Below are 22239 nucleotides of genomic sequence, written 5' to 3' on the forward strand. Positions count from 1 at the left end.
AATTACCGGTAAGTATGGGGTGCATATAGTTTAGACTAGTCATTGGTTAGACATGGGTTAAGGTTAGGTTTAGGTGTGCTGCTCCGTGGGAGGTTAGGTTTAGGGTGAGGGTTTGAGATAGGTTGTAGTTGTAGGACTAATGACTGGTCTAACCAATGACTAGACTAAACCAAATACTGTCTATACTGCACCCGTAAGTATATATAGTTGATGATGCATCTTCATAACCACTTGAACACTATAGCGTCCCTTAGGCGAATATTGTGGGGGGGAAAAATCTGTGTAGAGTGAAAAAAGACCAAGTATGACTCGCGGTCAACTCCCGGGAAAGTATACGTTATAGGGTTTAAGTGGTTAAGTTATGAAAATGAACAAAATGGCATATCGGCACATTTAGATGTAAGATTAAACTATATAGCTTTTTATATCGTTGTTGTCGGATGGAACTTTGTAGTCCACAAACTTTCCTTTTTTATTATGATTAAAAAAACAATTTAAAACTGTGAAAATAGCCGAGGCGTTGTAAATCTGGTATTTTCACCACTTTTGTGTGAAACTCTTGCATTACGAAGTATGGCTTTGATTTAAGAAGATAAAAACGTGAAACTTGGAGATATGAGGTTTCTGCCCGACAACAGCGATATACTTTATAAATGGCCCACTACTTACGCTCCATAGGACTGGTATTATAGCTGTGAAAGTCTCTCTGGTGATAGACAGAGACCTGGATTTAACGTAGGCTATATATACATGTCTCCACTCTCCATTTTGTTAAAAGGAGTCACCCATGGGAATTGATCTGACGAGGCAAAATTGTTGACTACTCGAATTTAGACTTCAAAGCCCTCTCTCTCTCTCTCTCTCTCTCTCTCTCTCTCTCTCTCTCTCTCGTGACCATGAAGTGTGGGAGTTTGTTACAGGCAAAGCGTCAGCTTGTTTACTCTTTTGTGCTGACTGAACTCCATTCCTCCTTATCTAACAACAGTAAATTGGCTGAATTCCAACATCTCGTGAATGTGTTTTATTTTAATCTCAGAAGTCACACAGCACAGGAGTAAAGTGTTATAGCGCTACCCGTTTTGTAGGGTAGTTGATTGATTGATTAGCATAGCATAAATGTATGTCATCAATAAATACAAACACTATATACAAAAGAGATGGGAAAATTACATTTACCTCCCCTTCTGATCTCCTGAGAGACGTGTCCCTCGGCAACTGTATCTTTTCATTTGAAAAGATTTTGTGCCAGGGGCCGCTCGCTATAAGAGAAGATTTAATTGAAAAAATGTATTGAAGAAAAAGAATCTCTACAAGCTAACAACTCAGTCAAACAAATGTGTTTGGGCTTGTAGATCTGCTATTTTCGAATAGCAGATGTATAGGGCTAAAGTGGTTAAAGACCTTGTGAAATGTAAAATACGTTTTTAATTGAGACAATATCCGTGGTCATCATATGGGCATACCTAACAATGGATGCCAAAACTATTGGAAAATTTCAATTTTTGTGTATTTTTTATATCAAAAGTCCAATTTGGAATTAAATGAAACACTGATGACGTGTCGAATCCAGCATGAATAAAAATGAAGCTTGATTTCATTCATCTGTTTTATTCCATTACTGCACGTCCGTCCAAACGCAGCTGATGTTGATTAAAGAACTACTCAGTTTTTAAGTGTATTTATGTGAGCATGGTCCCATGAATTTGTTGCGCGCTTGCTCATCTCGTGCACACGCCCGCGACTCACCAGACCTCGATTCTGTTTAGCTTTTTTTGTATGCGTGCGTTGTCGCGCCCTTCTTGTGCAGACCTGTAGCAGACCTGTCGTTGATCCAGGCAACAACGCCTGCGTTCCTCGCTTCCCGTTTGAAAGGCTTACTCGCTTTACTTACTCAGCAAGCTAAAATAATGTATCTGAAAATATTATAGGTTAGAAATAATCCACAAGCTTTGCTGCCCGTCTCTCTATGACTTTGTAAACAAACAAACTGCATGTGCGTGTGTGCGTTGTGCATGTAACAGATCTACGTCCCACACCCTGGACGTTCTGATTGGTTTAAAAAAAAACACACAGCTTTCCGTTTCAGCGTGAAACTAAGGAATAAAATGCCTCTATTTTTCATTTCACTACGTCTTTTAACTGATTTCAATGCTACAGTATACGATAGTAACAATTGCACCAGCTCCTCCTCAAGGACCTTGAGAACCACTGTTCTTGTAAGTGATATTTTGTGAAAGTTTTAAAAGGTTAAAGCTGTATATTCTGATAGTAATCATTGCTAGTATACAGTGTGTTCAGTAACTGGGGTGTCCCTGTCTGTCTCTCCAGCTCTTTAAATGTCTGCTCATTTCATCACTTCCAATTTCACTTGTTTAATCTGTATCCTGACTGAGTTCTCTATCCTGATTGGATACAATTGGTATCCCAAAGACACAGAGACTGCTTTTACTGAACAAACACTCTATAATGAGTACTATCAGAATATCAGTAATATCAGAATTAAGCAATATTACACGATAGGTGATGGTTTAACGTCATTAATGCACGCCTGCGAAAGCAACGCAGAAGTGTAATATTGCAATTATACAACGGTTACCCTTAAAACTAAGAGAATCGCTGAAAAAACATATTGTTTTAATGACAGATGTAGTCACTACTACCACAAATGTCCCAAGAAACTAGCTAGCCTAGCCACCGAGTTTGCTGCGCTCTGGGAGAACAGAGCAGCTGAATTCTTTGTTTTGATTAGAGTGGTGCTTGGAGTGGTGCTCGTTTGAACCACGGCTAGAAGGCTGATTGCTTCCTCGAAACGACCTGTTGTATAATAACACTTATATTAACCAAAGAAATGTGCGTACCCTAATGTACCCAAAACCCTAGGCCAAGAAGATCCACAGTAGGAACTTTGGGGTTTGGCTTTGCAAAAAAAAGTAATTTGCGTAGCACTTTTGAAAGTTGGAAAATAACGTGCTGTTCTTTTCTCTCTCTCTCTCTCTCTCTCTCTTTTCTCCAGTTCCATCAACCAAAACAACATATGTCAGCTACACAAATCATGCTATTTGAAGGGTGACGACGATGAAGCCTCGGAAATGACAAGGATTTCACACCCGCTCCTCAGAAGTGCCGAGAAGAGTCGAGACAACCTGAGGACTTCCAGCCAAGCACAAGACATTTTGATGATGTTGCTCCGCGTCAACGAAACATGGCGCAGCAGGAGGCAACATACTGTATGGAATCGGTGTGTTCTCAGCTTGTTTAATTTCAAGGACCCCACATTACTCTGAGAGCGTACAAATTGGTCCATTCGGGGTTCCATTTGTAAGCCCTCAGACCTGTAAAGGGTCGAGATGGACCCCCCACACAGGGTCCAAGCTTGGGCCCTACTTTGAGAACGTCTGTACTCAAACTAAACATGTCTGTGTGCGTGTGCCTGTGCCTGTGCGTGTGCGGGTGCGGGTGCGTGTGTGGTTGCTTTTCTTTCCTGTTTACATACACATGGGCCTGCTACAGACATGACGAATCATGAACTTTTAAAAACTGCCGTGCCAACAAACCGCCGCGCTAGCAAACACAAGACGCAAGATGGAAAACACGGGGGGAGGGGTGGGGGAAACAATTCAAAAAGAGTTACTAAAAAAAAGAGTTTGTTGGGACCAACAATGTTAGATGTTATTCTAATTGTACGTTTAAAAAAATAATAATAATGATTTGTGGTTGTGAAAAATTTATGAATTCTTCTTGTCTCATGTCATTCGTCTGAGCTGCAATTATGAGATGAGTTTGTCACTGTATCGGCTATAACCCAATGGTAGCCTTTTGGTTGTGAAATCTGTAAATGCCATGGTTTAAAAGCATGCCAATTTTTATACAAATACTTTATTTATAATAAAGGAATGTTTCGCAAAGTGTGTAGCATGGATTTATCTTATCTTTCTTTTTTTTTGTGCCCAGACGGGGAGCGACTGACGCACCTAGTAATTCATTTTCAATGAGAAGTGTCGACGCGCGAAGTTTGAGATTATGCAGACCTGGAGCCACAGACGTGCACTTTTGGACAAAAATAGTGAACATAGCAGATCTACAAGCTCACAATGCGTCGCAGCGCGAAGCATTGAGAGTTTGTAGATCAGCTATGTTCGGGGTGCAACCCAGCACTCTTTATAGCTAGTGGAGATGCGGGAGTACGACATGGATTTCTAAACAAATTTGTTCAACGCAAAATACAAGTTCAGAAAAACCATTCTCCTGAATGCTGCCTTCCGGCATGGCATGCAAAGGAGTGGCATTTGCATTTCTTTCACCGTAATAAATGCTGCATTTGTGGTCTGGAAAGGGCAGTTGTTTTACAGACGGGTAAAAGGGCAGGGGATGAAGCCCTACCTACTGAAGTGAAAAATAGGTTTTTCACACTTTTAGACCACATCTGTGGTCATCATAATGGGTATACCTAACAATGGATGCCAAAAAAATGGGAACATTTTCATTTTTGTGTATTTTATTTTTTATATAAAAAGTCCATACAAATCGAATTTTAATGAATTCCTGAAAACGAAAATGTGCTGCGTGACTGATGACGTGTCGAGGCCGACACCAATAAGGGGACTGCCCTAAGGTTCGACCTCCCTTTAGTTCAGCCGGTTTAAGGTCGGTGAGGGATGCGTTAAAATGACCGGATTAAGGTTGGTGAGGGATGCGTTAAAATGACCGGATTAAGGTTGGTGAGGGATGCGTTAAAATGACCGGATTAAGGTTGGTGAGGGATGCGTTAAAATGACCGGATTAAGGTTGGTGAGGGATGCGTTAAAATGACCGGATTAAGGTTGGTGAGGGATGCGTTGTTCCCGTGCTTGCGGTTATGTTTAGGTTAGAGTTAGAGAACCTCGCATTCAAGATGACATCCAGACAGTGTATTACTCATTTTAAACTTAATCATCACGCTAAAATATGTATCTGAAAACATTATAGAGTAGAAATAACCCACATAGTAGTAAACTGGTACAGCTGGCCGAGTCAGGCCGACTCTGACTTGTAAACAAACACACTCCATGCGTCCTGCGTGTACCGTCCCAACGTCTGAAGGGATGCAACGCTCTGATTTGTTCAGAAACTTCAGAGCCAGCGTTTCAAGCTGAAACTTCAAAATAAAATGCCCAAATGAACCATTTCACCCCGTCTTTAAGGGTCTTAAAGGACCTATAACATAGAATTCAACTTTTTCTATTTCTTTTGTGTTTTTGGGGCTCCCATACGTGTTCTCTATCCCCACAAATAACCAATTTTGAACAATCATGCTCATATCATGCTTTAATGGAAATTGCTCTCAGGAACAGCTCAACTGATTTTGTCCTCATCGTGATGTCATCAATGACACCCTACTTTGTATATTTCCTCCTCTTCTTCAGTCTTCAGTTCCACATGTGCATTTCCACTTTGTTTACAATGTCCACCATTGTTGATTTTCCAAGCTCACATGGAATGGAAACAAGCCTGGTTTTATCTAGCATCAGTATTATAATGACTCGAATATGAAATAATCTGCATATCAGCACCCCCACCACCTCAGGACATTGTGGTATTGCATCTAAAACTGCTGTCATAGTCCAGAAAGAAATGCCATGGACTGGTTATATCAGAGTGGTGATTGAGGCTCAAACCATTAGAAATAATTTGCTTTATAAATTCATACAGCGGAAGGTGGTATCCTCGATCGACACGAGAGGCTAAGCATAAAAGCAAAGCAAAGCGGTGCAAAATGCTAATTATGTGAGAACACTGAAGCAGCTTTCTTCAAGTTTCTTGGCATCAAGTTTATTTCTTATTTTACAACCTACAACGAGAGAGTGGGCCAAGTATAGTAAAAGGGGGAAAAAAAATCACAATCCAGTATGTGCTCTATTTAAGAACATGGGGAGGGAGGGGTGGACACAGCCTGTCAGGAAAATCAATATCAGGCATTTGAACGGGCAAGGGGTAGATCAATAAAGGCAGCGAGTGAAAACTCCTCAAGCATGTAATGAATAGTTCTGCATTGTCCAAGTGAAGGAGGAGGCAAACCATGTAAGAGTTGGGAATGATATGTCATGTGGCCCCGGCCTGGGCATTACTATGTTTTCTGATTCCAGTCAACAGAATGATATGTCATGTGGCCCCGGCCTGGGCATTACTATGTTTTCTGATTCCAGTCAACAGAATGATATGTCATGTGGCCCCGGCCTGGGCATTACTATGTTTTCTGATTCCAGTCAACAGAATGATATGTCATGTGGCCCCGGCCTGGGCATTACTATGTTTTCTGATTCCAGTCAACAGAATGATATGTCATGTGGCCCCGGCCTGGGCATTACTATGTTTTCTGATTCCAGTCAACAGAATGATATGTCATGTGGCCCCGGCCTGGGCATTACTATGTTTTCTGATTCCAGTCAACAGAATGATATGTCATGTGGCCCCGGCCTGGGCATTACTATGTTTTCTGATTCTGAATGATATGTCATGTGGCCCCGGCCTGGGCATTACTATGTTTTAATGATATGTCATGTGGCCCCGGCCTGGGCATTACTATGTTTTCTGATTCCAGTCAACAGTTTAATTTATCCTGTGTGTATACCGTGTAGTCACTAGTAGACTGAAAGGAAAGGCGAGGCGGCGTCAAACTGGCACCAACTTCCTCTTCTGTGAAAAAAAGACAATTAACTTGCTGGAGTTTGTCTTTGTGCTTTTGTTCCCACATCTGTTGTTCTTGGAAGGAAACCTTATAATAGATTTCCTTGTGGGTTGCTGGAAATGTTGCGCGCAGAAATTCAGACACGGGCTGTGCTGGGATCATAATAGAGTGTGTGTGTGTGTGTGTGTGTGTGTGTGTGTGTGTGTGTGTGTGTGTGTGTGTGTGTGTGTGTGTGTGTGTGTGTGTGTGTGCCTGCATGCCTATACCGATATGTCACTGGTGGGTGGTAGGGCTGCGAATCTTTAGGTGTCCCACGATTCGATTCGATTCCGATTCTTGGGGTGACGATTCGATTCAAAAACGATTTTTTTCCGATTCTAAAGCAGTTTTTTATTTTTATTAAAAACAATTAAATATAATTTTAGCATGATCTACTCCAGTCTTCTGGCATGAAAGTACATTTAGTAAAAAGCTTGTATAATTGTAAAGGTTTTATCAACTGAATGATTTAAACACACAAAGCTTAAATCCAAGAGTAAGAACATGTCTCATTTATTTAGCTTGCACAAATTTGAACCAGTACAAAAGTTACAAAATCTCTTCTGACTCAATACCAGAACAATACATTAGTATTAAAACAGGTGTAAAATAAATACAATTGGCAGGCTTAGCTTAGCTGGTAGTAAATGCACTATGCAGAAACCCAGGCCATAATGCATTGCATGCACAGGTAGTACCTGTGCATGTTTTTTTGTTTGTTTGTTTTTTTCTTGCACAAATGTACCTGTACCTGACAGGTACATTTGTGCAAGAAAAAAAAAATGATTTTTGGAAAATGAGAATCGATTCTGAATCGGACGGCATTAGAATCGCGATTCTAACTCGAATCGATTGTTTTTGACAGCCCTAGTGGGTGGCATTAACTTAATGGCAAGATGTTCGCTGTGTGAACATGCTGTGAATGGCAGGCTAACTGGAACTTTGGAATGTCAGTCTGTCAATTGTGGTATTGATACTGTTAAGCAAAAAGCAAAAAAAGTGAGTCGCTAATTGTTCCACCACTGCATATGAAGTACAATATGTTCTCTCGCCTCTGCACGGGGAACTAAAGTGAAAGCTGAGGCAGCAGGTGCATACGCTTGATGATTTTGTCAAAAGACAAGCTTTAGCAATTAGCAGCCAAGCAGCAAAGCAAACACCCGGCAGCTGCTTTCACAACAACAATGAGTGAGCTTGCATTAAAAATCACACCTGTGTGAAGTTATAACTTTAATAATAATAATAACTATACAAGTTACGGAATGCATTAGAGTCTATGGGCTCGCGCGAGTATGAACAACGTGACCGTGCTGTTTTCTGCCCCCTCAATATCACAACTCTTCTATTACAGTTTACAACCAGCTCAGTCGGCCGGGTCCTACCAAAGACTCAGGGGTTGGATTAGGGGTGAGTCCCTACGACATAGCGTGATAGCATAGCTGGGCCAAGCTGGCATTCCTTAATTTTAGTTGCATTTTAGACACACACACACACACACACACACACACACACACACACACACATGCACACACAAAGGGTGTTCAATGGCACTTATTTAAGAAAGTAAGAATGTTACTGTTAATGGAGATATGAGGCTTCCACCCAACAGCGACAATAAGAATGATTAGGCCACAGAATTTGATAAAAAAAAAAAAATCTCTGGGACCTCAATCTACACTGTAACTGATCCTAGTTAATTTAACTCTGAGAGTGTACAAAGGGTTCACTCCATTTGGTTCCATTTTCTCTGTTGGATGGAAACTCTAAAGTAGATCTGTAGATCTGCTACTTTTGACAATTGTGTGTGTCGCTGCAAGTATGATCACATAGGGCATTCATTTCTGAAAAGAAAGATGAAGTTAGAATATGGAGATAAGGGGTTTCTGCCCGACAAGCGACAACCACGATATCTGGGCTAATGGCATCTTGCCTTTGATACATATTGACAGGGCCTATCCCACTGCGACCTATTAATGTCCTTACAGATTCTTCTGCTTTACGACCCTGTCAGTGTGTTTCAAATAACGCGTTGGAACAGCAACCTTTTCCAGCTTTGAATCATGTCTGCTTGGGTCTGTCGATGCCTTTGGGCATAATTACGGTTCCTCTGTTTGTCATGTCAGCTTTATTCGTCTTCATGTCATGTGACATGAAGATATGTTTTAGTATTAGTATATGTCTGCTTTAGTTCCTTGATGTGACAATTAGTGCGGTGCATTTGCGCACCGCTTTGAGAAGACATAATTAGTTAACCCATGCAGAGCCGGGAACCCCTTTTGGCGTTTTAAGGATTATGTTATACTTTAGCTAATGAAAAATCATGAAAATGTGGCACAAATCGTTGAATATATATTCTTTCAGAGCGAACGTTGTTTGACTCAAATCCTCGCTTCTTGGGGAAGTCCCTGGAACAACATATTTTCAGATGGAGGTCGGCGAGCCAAATACAGATAATTCTGGGGCTCCTTCACATGAAAAGGGTTGAGCACCACTGACATACAGTAGAAACATGAGGTTTTTCAGAAAACCTTTTTTATTTTTTTTAATCGGCCTCAGGTCTAAATGGGCTAATATAGGCCTACTGTAGCTTTTTCTTCCCTGTCCAGTTGGGGTAAAATCATGGCATTCTCTCCTTCGAGTGCACATGGTGTGTTGTGGAACCATATGCGGCGAGGAAGCTCCACTGGACTTGAGGCCAAATAGGAAGTCATTATCAGCATTATCAGCTTTTACGACATTCAAGTGAATGGGGTTTTGGCCAGACCTTATATTTTTTATTACCTTAGTAAACATTTTCATATACTATGTTTTCAATCGCTAGTCTTTCAACTTGTATGCGGTCCCATTTATTTTTAAATTAATGAAGTAGTAGTATATATATTCTTCTGATGAATGGTGTAGCAGTTAGATGTCCTTCGACCCCAACAACTTATAGAGATAGCGATTCAACGCAATCCCAAGACGTCAAACAGGTGACTTCCAAGAAGTTTTACCATCTTCGTCCGGGGGGTCCGGACGAAGACTGGAAGGAGACTGGAAGCCTGTGGATGTAACATGTTCATATATTTCCACACTTGAATTTTAAAATAGAATCACTCTTCCATGTTACTTCAATTCAGCTTTTTGCTTGTAGAAATGTTGCACTGTAAGCTTAATTGGCTCCTTGATGGACAGTTGGGTTTTTCCCTGTTATACCGGTAGGTACTAATAACTAAGTCCTCCAGCCTTCTCTGTCGGTGGTCAGTGGGCCAATTACCTGTTCATATGTCTACTAATGAACCTACTACATGTCATTCTAGGGAAGGGAGACATCGACAGTCATCAATTACACGGTTTCTCAAAACGGCTGCCGTGGGCCGTAGCACCCTAGGGTGCCGTGATGCAAGTCCAGCGTTGCCACAGCATACTTGGATAATATCTGGAATATAAATATCACTTTAACCACTTTGGTCCTCTATTTTTGAGGGGCGCTATATCCCCTCCTGTATACAGGTTTAATGTTTGTTTTTAGTTAAACAAACATTAAAAACGCCATTGACAATGAAGGGAAATGTACGTCTTCTTGTCCCTAACACAAACATTAAATGCCATTAAGAATAAAGAGAGTTTAATGTTTGTTTTGTCCGTGTTTGTTTTACATCACCATTACATCACCTAATCATAGCAACACGAGTTAGACTTTAATATATCAGCGCCCCTCACTTCACACGGGTGTGATTCTTATTAATTGCACTGTACTCTGTGTGTCCTTTTGTGTCTACACCAAATCTCTTTGCCAAAAATAGATATAGTACCTCATGAGCTTGTACTGTAAATGGGCTATTTTGGGTGATTGTTACCATCGGAATAGGGATACTGGCGTTCAAGTGGTTAAACGTAAAGTTATTTTCAATCTGTCATATGGAAACAGATATTCTCTCAAGTTTTGAGACTGTATTTTAGGGGGAAACATTTACATAATGACGTACTGCAATATGACATAAATGTAATGTGCTGTTAAGTATCAATGTCATTCAGGGGCGTGCGTCGTGGATGAAAACGTTATTTGCCCTGTGGTATGTGTTATGTGCCCTGAGACAAAAAATAATGAATGTACCAAGTCTAAACAGGCAGTGGTAAAGAAGAAGTATCAATACAATGTTGTAGAAATAATTCAATTAAAAGTATTAAACATTTCACGAGTTAATGTGCATGTGTGTTGTCGTCAAAATACTCAAAGTACCAAGACTAAAATTAATCATTATGCTGAAAGGATTTCCAAAATTAGCCTCTGACGATGCAATGCACTGCGACCTTTTAGATATAATATATGAATGCACAAAGTGGGGCTTAATTGTTTAATGGAGTGTATAAGTGAAAGTACGTACCTGCAAATTGTACACAGTACTTCAGCAAATGTGCTTTACATTCCACTCCGGGCCAACACTAAACTTGCAAAACCTCTCCAGCAAATTAAGGGCCATTATTTCCACTTAATATTTCCTCCCAACACAATGTTTCCCATTGTCATAGTGCCATTGTTATTGTTAATGCCACTGTTAAAATTGTTAATGGCACTCTTATCTCTATAGCCATTAACATCTCTTTGAAGCTAAAACATCCACTCGAGAATGCAAGCGGCCGGGCCAACGATCTGGCTTTGTGTGCAATTGAAATGCTGTTTTGTTGAATTGGACAAAAGAGGCCAGGTTTACCTGAATAAATAATTTGTGGTCTATTTTATTCTCACTAGCAGCTTTTAACAGACAAAAGAAAACCAGTTGTCAGCCGCAGATTGATTCTGACACGATGAAAGTTTATTCTTTGACCTTCAGGGTATTGGGGAGCGAATTGAATTGTGGCCAGGCTTTGGCCACATGGACCTGTGGAGCGAGGGAGCCGTGTGGAGCCGATCTACAAGCTCTCAACGTGACGCGCTGAGAGCTTGTAGATCAGCTATTTTCCGGGCGCGACCCCGCACTCGTTGGCTACCATGGAGATGCGTTGATGGGGCGATGACATGGATTTCTAAAGAAATTATTTCAATGCAAAATGCTGAGTTCAAGATCAGGAGAGTTCCGAAAAATAGCAATTATGGCATGGAAAGGAGAGGAGGGGCATTTTAATTTCTTTCACCATAGTAAATGCTGCATTCATGGTCTGGAGAGGGCAGTTATTTTACAGACAAGTAAAAGGGTATAGGGTCTGAGATTTGATGTCTATAGGGCTGCAGTACAGAGTGGCATCTCTTTGAATTGCCATGGGATCAATATCACGGGAGGCCATCAGGCTTGTTAAATCTCAGAAGGCTCGTTTTGCAGCCTCTGTGTCAGACCGTCTACGTTAAGTCTGCACACCCTGTACTTTATTGTTGCTGACCCTGGGTGGCCTCAATCACGCTTTCTATAGCGGACATCGGTTCTCAAAGTATAGGGTCCGGGGACTGTTGTGGTCTACAGAGGTGGGTGGTTTAACAATTGAGATTGAGAAAATAAACAGCAAAGCTGCCAATTTGCAGGAACAATCAGGGCGGAGCCGCTCAGTGCGGTAAAGTCGCAGTAACGTTGTGTCCGCGTTTAAAGCTTGCAGATCTGCTACTTTTGATGCATTTTGTTTGATGCTGTAGTACGATCATTGATCAAATAGGGCATTAATGTACAATAATACAAAACGCAAAACAAATTAGAATATGGTTTCTGCACCAATAATGCTGCCTGAGACCTCTGACGCCGTTTTGGACAGGCTTTCAGAACTATATCAGGACATCTTGCAGGTGCTGAGAAAACTCTCTGAGACGGCTGAAACCAGTCAGTTGGTTTGTAGTAAACACACCAGGGTTTCTCAAGGTGGGTGCCGTGACACAAGTCCGCAGGGCTGCCGCGGAATACTTTTCAATTTTATTTTCTACCTGTCAAACAGATATTCTCTCGTGTTTTTCCTGACAATGACATAGCCTACTGTAGCTTAGGGGGGAAGACATAATTACGTACCGTACTATGACATAAATAAATCAATTGCTGTAAAGTATCAATGCAATTCAGGGGTGCCGTGGATGACAAAGTGATTCACAGCCAGGGGTGACCTGAGACAAAAGGTTTTGAGAACCACTGGTGTACACGTACTGGTATATCACCTCCCTTTTCTGAAAACCTAGGAAGGAGCCTGTGTTAGTGTTGAAACTATACTATAGCCTATATGTCACACAAAGAAGATGTCCCAAATCTCCCCAAAAATGGAAATTCTATATTATATCTTAAATGTATTTTAAAATATAGTTTCAGGAAAGGGAAAAAAGACAAACAGATGGCAGCCTCAGATTGCAACACTTACGGGGGGGGGGGGGTTCCAGACCCACAGGAACGCACCCAGGGTGCCGGCCCGGTTCCGGCGAGCCGCCCCGCGTCCGAAACTGTAGAGAAATGACAGTTACCGTGTGGGGGTCCCCGGGGAGTCCCCGGAACATCCATACCCCATGCCCAGGGGGCCGGGCCGGTTCCGGCGAGCCGCCCCGCGTCCGAAACTGTAGAGAAATGACAGTTACCGTGTGGGGGTCCCCGGGGAGTCCCCGGAACATCCAGACCCCATGCCCAGGGGGCCGGGCCGGTTCCGGCGAGCCGCCCGTGTCTGAAACAGTTAAGCAATCAGAATCAGAATATCTTTATTGTCATTGTACGAGACAACAAAATTGATTTGCAAACCAGCTCAGTGCATTTAAAACAAAAGACATAATAAAGTAAGTAAGAAATGACAGAGTTACTGTGTGGGGGTCCCTCTACTCACTGCACCCTTTACTGTACTGTACTGTCACTACTGTGCTGTACTGGCACACCCAAAATCATCATATATACAGTTAATACGTGCGTGTGTGTGTTTGTGTGTGTGTTAGGTTGCGCACAGGTGGTGAAAAACAACCATGCTATTTTCGTGCTCATACCCACCCAGGCACCCAGCCAGGCACCCACACACATAGCTCCGTAAGGGAGTGGTTGCACCACTCAAAAATAGCAACAGATCTACAAGCTCAAAACTCATTGCTTGGTGCCGCATTTCAAGCTTGTGGATGTGTTACTTTTGATGCCTTTGTGTGACGCTGTAGTATGATCAAGTAGTAGGGCATTAATTTATGAGAGAAATATGGAGATTTAGGAGATTATGGAGATATAATATATAAAATATGGAGATTAGAGTCAGGTTTCTTCCTTTCTTCCTACATTGACGATATAAGATGCACCATTTACCATCTCCTCTACACAGTAAAAACGTGCAGTGTGCCCACGTCATAATGAACAATGTTTATTTCTTTTCTTCTAAATTATAAGGACATGTTTGCCTGGAAGAGACAGCTGGGATATTTATGCTTCACCACTGAGTCATCAAGCAAATTCCTTTTTTTGACATTTTCCGAGCAAAGTGCCCTAATTTCATTGAGGGTGTTCCCGTGTCGCCTCATGCACATTGCTCTGTCGCTGTGAGCACATATTCATATTCATATTCAGACATGTGGCTTTGTGCAGGAACACTCTGGTCACAGATAACTTGAAATTATCATTTTACAGTCGTGACATCCAAAGCGTGAGCGAGGATTCAACATTTAGTTAGAAGCTCACAGGATTTGGCATCAAGCTATCCTGATGATCAAGACACAGAGCAGCTGCCTCTCCATTTTTTAAATGAGAGGCAAAAGAAAGAAGTTGGAGGAGGAAATCTTGACACTTTCATAAGCAATGGCTTATGATAATCATTCCAAAAAGCATATGACATTAGCATATAAATATAGGAGGATATACGCTATAGCGATTGTCTTACGGTGCTGTGATGCAGGTATATTGAGCCGATGACAGCTGCACTGACACATTCACCTTTTAAGTATTACTGTGGATTTATTGCACAAGTAAAAATGTCACAGGAAGCAGCAGGCGGCCTATATAAGAATACAAAATCTGCACACCAGTATTGCTGCTCCCAAATGCAAGTTTACTTTACAATATTGTCGCCACTAGCTCCGATCAGAACCTCTCCCTCTGCTATAGCCCCGGGATGATGGCATTAAAGGGAAATGTGCACTGAGTTGATTAATTGGGTGATTGAACTGTCAAAAAACCCATAACAAAGCATCTGCAGAGCAGAGATGGCTATAGGCTACCTTTACTTTTTGCATATGATGTGCGGAAAAAAGGTAAAAATGGGTACTGTTGGCCACCATTCGTTAGTGTCACACTCAAGCCACAAGCAGTCTCGTTGTCAGAGCCCAAAATAATCATAATATTATTTGAACTGTGGACCCCCACCTTTACTTGAATCATATATGAGTTAAGGCATTACATTAATTATTTAGTTTGACTCGATTACACAGATAAACCGCAGGATCTGACACAGGGGTAAGGGGTTGACACTATAGCAGGCAAATAAAATGTTGGGGCATGTTTTTGCTTTCAAGTTGCCCAGTAAAACTGCAAGTGCACATAAAGAGTATAAACACAACACGAGATCACAACACTGGTATCGTTAACACAGAAATTGTGGTATCGGGATCGGATCGGGAACGAAAAAAATGTAACGGGACACCTACGTGCGACCCCCACCACCACGGTGCTGTACTGTTAATGCGCGCACACACGCACGCACGCATGCACACACACGCACGCAGACACCACTACAGTATGTTCTAGACCTAAGGCATTCACGACTACTGACGTTTAATAGTTGTCGACTCCTAACATAATGTAATCAAGTCGACTGATTGTGGAGATATCATAATTTTTTCATCCAATAACAGTAGACATTTCTCATCAAAAACATCTCAGATACAACCAGTAAAGCATTATAATTATAAATCATGTAAACGGGACAAGACAAACCGATAGTGTTAGAGCAGCCCGATTTAAGGAGTCATGTCTGCAGTTTGATCCCACACTGAAGGCACAACATGATATTATGACAACTATGATTTGTTTGACAACAATTAACTGTTGAGTCAAAACTCAGTGGCTCTGGGCACACTGCAAGCGTCAGGAGCGTCAGAAGTAGCTGAAGTTTTCTTCTTCGTGGGGTTTTTAGACAGCTGGTGGATGGAAAAGAAGCTCCACCTCCTCGCCCGACGGACGCGGAGGAGAGCGCGTCCGTGAATCTGTCCGTCGCGTCCGTCCGGCGTGGAGGTGTAGCTTCTTTTCCATCCACCAGCTGTCTAAAAACCCCACGAAGAAGAAAACTTCAGCTACTTCTGACGCTCCTGACGCTTGCAGTGTGCCCAGGGAAACTGCCCATAGATCCGAAGTCCCGTTAGTCCGAACATGCACTGCTCCCGTGCTTGCGGTTAGGTTTAGGTTTGCTCCCGTGCTTGCGGTTAGGTTTAGGTTAGGGTTAGAGATAGGGATAGTAATTTCGGAACAATGAACCTTCTGACTAATGACACGGCACCGTGCCCAGAGCCACTAGTGGAGCTTTTGCTTGGCATCTCCAAAACCTACACTTCCCAGAGTGCAACAGCAAAATGGCCACTGCTCGTTAGGAGCACCTGAAGAGGTTTATAGGGCCATTCAAACAAACAGAAATCAGAGAGAGAAGACTAAAGAATAACTTCTTTCAGGAGTTCAACCCAAAGAAGACGCCAATGGTCTGTTGTATGTTTATTTACCTGCATGATTGAAATGCTTAATGTTTTAACCATGCTACCATTTAAATTGGTTGAGGAACACATTGCAGCTTTTTTAATTTGTGTTTGTTGGGCACACTTGTGTTCACACTCAGCAGTGTTTCGAAGTTCATTCATTAATTTGTGCTTAAAAGTATAAATTACAAAAGAAAAAGATTATGTTAAAGTCATTTACATCACTTGAAGAATTTAAAAGACTACAAAAAATGTGGACAACTAATGATTCACCATGTTAAAGTTTTAAAATGCCTATAGTTGAAAAAAGAGCTGATCTACAAGCTCAATGGTCTGCTATTTTTCATTATTTATTCCATTTAAATGGTTAATTTGAAATGTTTAATTAAAATGGTTAATTTGCTTAAAATGACTAATACATTTGTGTTAAAGTAATTTAAATTAGACATTGAATTGCTTAAAATAAATTTGTTTAAAAAACATTTGCTTCAAAACAGTTCAAAAGAAACAGTTGGAAAATAAAAAGTAGGATTGAGTTGGAAATCTTGGGTTGTCTTATAGTCCTTTAGAGAGAGGAAATGTACTTTACATTAACCCATCAATGTATATACTGTAAGAGAACATAAAGAGAAGAACAAGAGAACATTGTTTCTGGTCCACATCTGCATTTCTGCCGTGGAAGAATTCTAATAACAATTAACATTATAATTTTAAGAAATCCTTGACTAGTCTGACAGCTGCCACAGTGTCGGCTAGTGGTTGTAGTAGTCAACCAGGCTCGTTGGTGATACCCCATGTATGTTCTCATTGAAAATGAATTGTAGCCACTGACACATTGGGTGTGATGGAAGCTTTGGGCTCAATTTATAGGCTACTTTATCACGTTGTCGCATGTCGAAAACAGCAGATCTGCAAGCACTTGTAGATCTGCTGTTCCGACACTCGACACCTGGCTTAATATAGGCTACATGGAGCATTGTGACTTGAGGAGCGAGGGCTTGCAAAAGGTCCAGGGCTGCAGGGCTTGTCAAAGCGTGTTTACATTGGTGAGTGAGCAGACGGCACACGGCAGCTTGTTGTGAACATACTGTCCACCGTGTCACTGGCAGCCTGAGGGAGCCACTGCCACCCCAACGCAACCATTCCTACGCTGGCGTGGTATACAACACCTACCATCAGCTCCCAGTACTTACCGCACGACTTGCTGCACCCAAGCCGTGCTACTCATACACACTGAGTTGGCGGTGCCAGGGATCAAACCTGGTTTAGGGTTGGGGTTGTACCCTAGTACATCAATTTAGGTTAAAACTAATAAGTTACAATGTTAGCTGTAGTAAAAGCCATCAGGCCACATTATTTATGATCCAAATTACTGCACACTTAAGCTGATGCAACAGAAAATTCTCATAAAAATATATTTAAGTACAGCATTGCATGGCAATTTGAGGTAGTCCTCTTTAATATTTCAACATGAAATTTCACAAATACCATGGGAAAGCCCTATTATAGGGGGGCAAGATCAATGAAAAATGTGTATTATATAATAATAATGGATTTGGGAACTTTTATTATAATATTATTTTTATTTTTAAGTATCTAGCAATAGGTAGGCCTAATATATTACTGTTTTTGAGTACCTTTATCAACACTACTCATATGTCAAACTGTTACTTTTCAGGATTAAAATGTAAAAAATATAGCAAAAGTAGCTGATTTTACGAGCTCAAAACAGACGCTTCGTGTCACATTTCAAGCTATTGGGTTTTAATATGGAGATAAGATCATTCTGCCTGGCGGCAGTGATATATTTTGGCTTTTGGCCCCCTGCCTGGGTTTTCTGAGCTGCCTCCAGGTTGGGTGTTGGCAGACAATGCCTGTGGCCTGGACTCTGATCATCTGTTTATTTGTATATTGGATACTGGATCTTTGCCTGCCCTTTTGGACTGCAGGTCTCTGGACAACCCTTCAGTTGTCCAGCTGCGCTCTGCCTCTGGTTGTCTTGCTTTTGCGTCCCCGGGTTCCCGCTGACTCGCACACCTGACAATAAAAATGTATTAAAAATGTTGTGAAGAGGTGAGTGCAGGCATGGCTGATCTAATAGACAGCAAATTATGGTATGTTATAGCCTATATTGATCTCTGTGGGAGAATTGTCAAAATCACTTAACCCATTCTAATGGATAGGAGCAGTGGGCAGCAACAGCTCATTGGTTTGTGTCTTGCTATGATTTCTCAAAAAAATGTTGAGAGAATGCAGACTGTGTGGATTTATAGAGAGCTGTTTTTACGCACCTCCATGCTTCAGGCTGTATAGCTCTCTCTACCAAACATTACTACAGATTGGTAGTGGAATGAAGTCTATAACAAGCTGCAAGCTCACGTGTTGCGCATAAGCTTGTAGATCTGCTATTTTTTTTGTTTTTGAAATGTTGAAACATTTTGAAAAGCTGCTTTCTATATGACAAGTTGGACTGATATGACTTCGAAAGCAGGTGATGACTTTGTGCAACAGGCTTAAAAAAGGCCTCACGCCTGTGATCTTTAGCACCCCCCTGTCAATTATTGTTTTTGGCAGAAACGCAGACAGACTCACAAGTACTTTTACAGGACTTTGAGGTGGAGTCTACAGTTCAATAAGGTCTGTTGTTTCCGAGAACAGAGGAAACCATGAAAACGTACAAATTAACAGTCAGAACACACCTGGGCAGAACACACAGATGAACGGAACGGAGTAAACATGGACACAATCCTGCATGAAGTGCTGCCAACAGCAGCTCCCAGTACTTACCACACGATATGGTGTGTTGGGGAGGGAACGCCAGACAGAGGGACACAGCCAGACTAGACGGACTGATTAAGCGAGCAGGCGAGGTGACAGGGACCAAGCCTGACTCTGTGGCGGTGATGGCAGAGAAACTTTATACATCCACGTATGATAACCGCATCCTAAGGTTAGCAATGAATATCACCTCTAATACTATAGCCATGTGTTGTATGGTCCTTTGTCCACCAGTCGACTTTGAGGGTTAATCAGGAGTTGTAGTAGCCATGGGGTAATCTTGGCGGTGGACATTGCTCTTGTCTTCATGTCTTTATGTATGTAATATTGTTTTGTGTGTTATGTCAAATGTGTGTGTGTATGTGTTCTGCAATCTGCATGCATGGCTGCTGGGTCGCAAGACAAATTTCAATGTGAACTGACACATGTACTATATCATATCATTCAAACCTCCACAGTGTAGTCTTTTGAAAATGGAAGTTTTTGAAAAAATATCAAAATTGTTTGGAAATATATCTTCTCTTCTGGGGTCCCAGGCACAACACCTTTTTTCAGATGGGTGTCTGCGGCCAAACACTATCAATTTCAGGGTCCTTGACTTGAAATGGTTTGAGAACCACTGTACTACATGTGTCCACCACTAGCAGTGATTCACTATTAAACTATAACTTGTTGTTCTACTCTCATGGGAGTAGACACTTCTGCCTATCAGTGACATTACATCTTCTGAGACACAGAGTGAGTAGACAGAAATAAGTGCAGGATTATATGAAGATATAGGTTGAAAATTCAGTGTTTTGAGTGTCTGAGTGTACAGTGCAGTCTTTGCTTGTGCTCAAGATCCTTCTGCTTGCCTGCTTACAGTCTGCTTGGCTGCCACTCAGCCTGCCTGCTATATTCCATCCTGCCCGCATGCACACCATTCATCCACCAGCGCTCCTCAACTCCCAATAACCATGCATCCTCTACAGACAAACCTAATTAAAACTCACCGTATCTCCTATGTATGTGTTCTGCGCTTGGGCTGTTCTTTGTCCGAAACTCCATAACTTATATGTCATTGCTGTCGGGCAGAAACTTCATATTTCCATATTGTAACGTCTTGTGTTTATCCCCCCCCCCCCCCCATAAATTAATACCCCACCCTACTCTACGACTACTCAGTAAAAAGTGGCATAAATATCTACTACTTTTGATGCTTTTGGCATTTGAATCCTGAAAAGTAACAGTAGTAAGGTGTATTGTCCACCCGACAGAGACGACATGACATGCAGGATAAATAGGATCTGCTTGTTTTTCATGGTACAGCTAGAGTGTATGCAAATTTGCACAGTGGCCTCTCTGCATATGCGGTTGTGAGTTAGCCATACAGGTGTATTGTCTGACAGGGAATAATGTTTTCATTATGTATTCAGAAATATATTCATGAATACATATGTATTCATGATATGCCCCCATATTATTAGTGATGAGCAACACTGACACAGGATGGGGGGGGGGGGTGGAAAGCAATAATCCAACAATAAGCTCCCATTACATTTCAAAATGACATTGCTGCAGGCTTTGTATTATATGCCGTACATAATCATGTCATTACACCATAATATGTGATTTTCAAGTGTACTGAATGTATGGTGGTATGACGCACCGTGTTGTTCTCGTCACGAATTGCGTGTAGAATTGTATTAAAATGTTAGCTGCGGCTAACACGTGTTATGCGACATACTTACAGCGTAAGTTTGGACAAAAATAGCATGTATTGTTTAGCTTTTCCAACTGAAACATTAATTCAGATCTGAGTGGGGGGTATCTCATGTCTAACTTGACGCTGCCAGATGGGGGCGGTATTGGGTAACCATGTTCCCCAACACAGCTTCCATCTGGGATCTCTCAGGGAGTTCAGCTAACACCAATCCGTTCCGTACCGAACCAATCAGCGTGAGCTAAGGGCGGGATATGTGCGAAACCGGATGTGAAGCTATATAGACACGTCAATATGATTGGTTGTGTTTGCACGCCCACACGGTGATAGACAGACGGTCCCATCCAATCATCTACCAAGTATCTTGAAAAAAAGGAACAGCCCTGTCATCGAATTTGCTTCCGCGATCCCAGATCCCAATAAGCTGTGAAACAAATTTGTGTAGCTGTCATGGTCACGTCCTGAGCCCCTCTGTTTGTCCATGATTTTCCTCTGTCTCTCCCAAGTCCTGCTCCTCTGACTCTGATTGCCCTGAGTGCCATCACCTGTGGGGACCAGCTGAGCCAGGTTGGGTGATGAGCTCCAGTGACTATTTAAACTCTGCTTTGTGTTTGTTCAGTGCTGGATCTTAAGTTAGTGTCAGGTTTTATGTTCAGTGTATCATGTGTATGTACTTCTGTTTTCCTTTGTCATTTCCCTAGTAAAGTCAAGTTTATGTGATCTTCTTGTCCTGCCTTTGTTTGAGTTCTGCACTTGGGTCCTAACACCTGCGAACCTTGACAGTACTGTCACGGTGCGACTCAGGATATGTAGAACCCAATTGCAGAAACAGAGCAGGAGCAGAGCAGGTCAAATGTAGGTGATTTATTCTCCAAAACACAGGAACACAAGAGAACGCAGGAGAATACAAAGAACACTACAAGAACATAACTAGGACTGAACACTGTAACATCTATAATCAAGCAGGGAACATAAGGGACTGAGGGTTTAAGTAGACACAGGGATCACAAAACACAGGTGAACAGAACAAACAATCAACACTGGGATTGGCTGGGAGACTAACAGGACACAGGTGGAGAAAACTAGTAATCACAGGAAGGTGAGACAAGACAGGCAAACACAACTAGGCAGAACAGGAAACACTAGGGCAACACTACATAATAAAAGTGTACAACAGACTGATATCGTGACAGTACCTCCCCCCAAGGAATGGATCCTAGACATTCCAAAAACAACAACAAAATTCACAGAATACTTAGTAGGGTGGGTGGAGGGGAGTCGGAAGGAGGGTTCAGGGGCTACAGAAAATACTTGGGCACAGAACAGCACTGGTAGGAAAAACAAAATAGGCAGGGCTAAACAAGGAGTCACAAAGACAGGCAGGTGGGGAGACACGCAGACAAGCAGACAGGCACAAACTGAGACAAACCAAGAGACAAACAAACTAACTGACAGACAGAAAAACAGGCA

General features: G+C 41.8%; 1 protein-coding gene across 1 annotated transcript in view; it reads left to right on the forward strand.

The window, feature by feature from the left end:
* LOC310857824 (metabotropic glutamate receptor 8-like) overlaps positions 1 to 3150 on the forward strand; it is a 302996-nt gene extending 299846 nt beyond the window's left edge. The window contains exon 11 of the mRNA XM_083763751.1: positions 3014 to 3150. Within this exon, the coding sequence (XP_083619877.1) occupies positions 3014 to 3063 (50 nt within the window). The 3' untranslated portion in view covers positions 3064 to 3150. The remainder of the gene's footprint in view (positions 1 to 3013) is intronic.
* The last annotated feature ends 19089 nt before the right edge of the window (positions 3151 to 22239 follow it).

This window comes from Protomyctophum parallelum, assembly GCF_964188405.1.
Source record: "Protomyctophum parallelum genome assembly, chromosome: 4".
In the NCBI taxonomy this organism is placed as follows: Eukaryota; Metazoa; Chordata; class Actinopteri; order Myctophiformes; family Myctophidae; genus Protomyctophum; species Protomyctophum parallelum.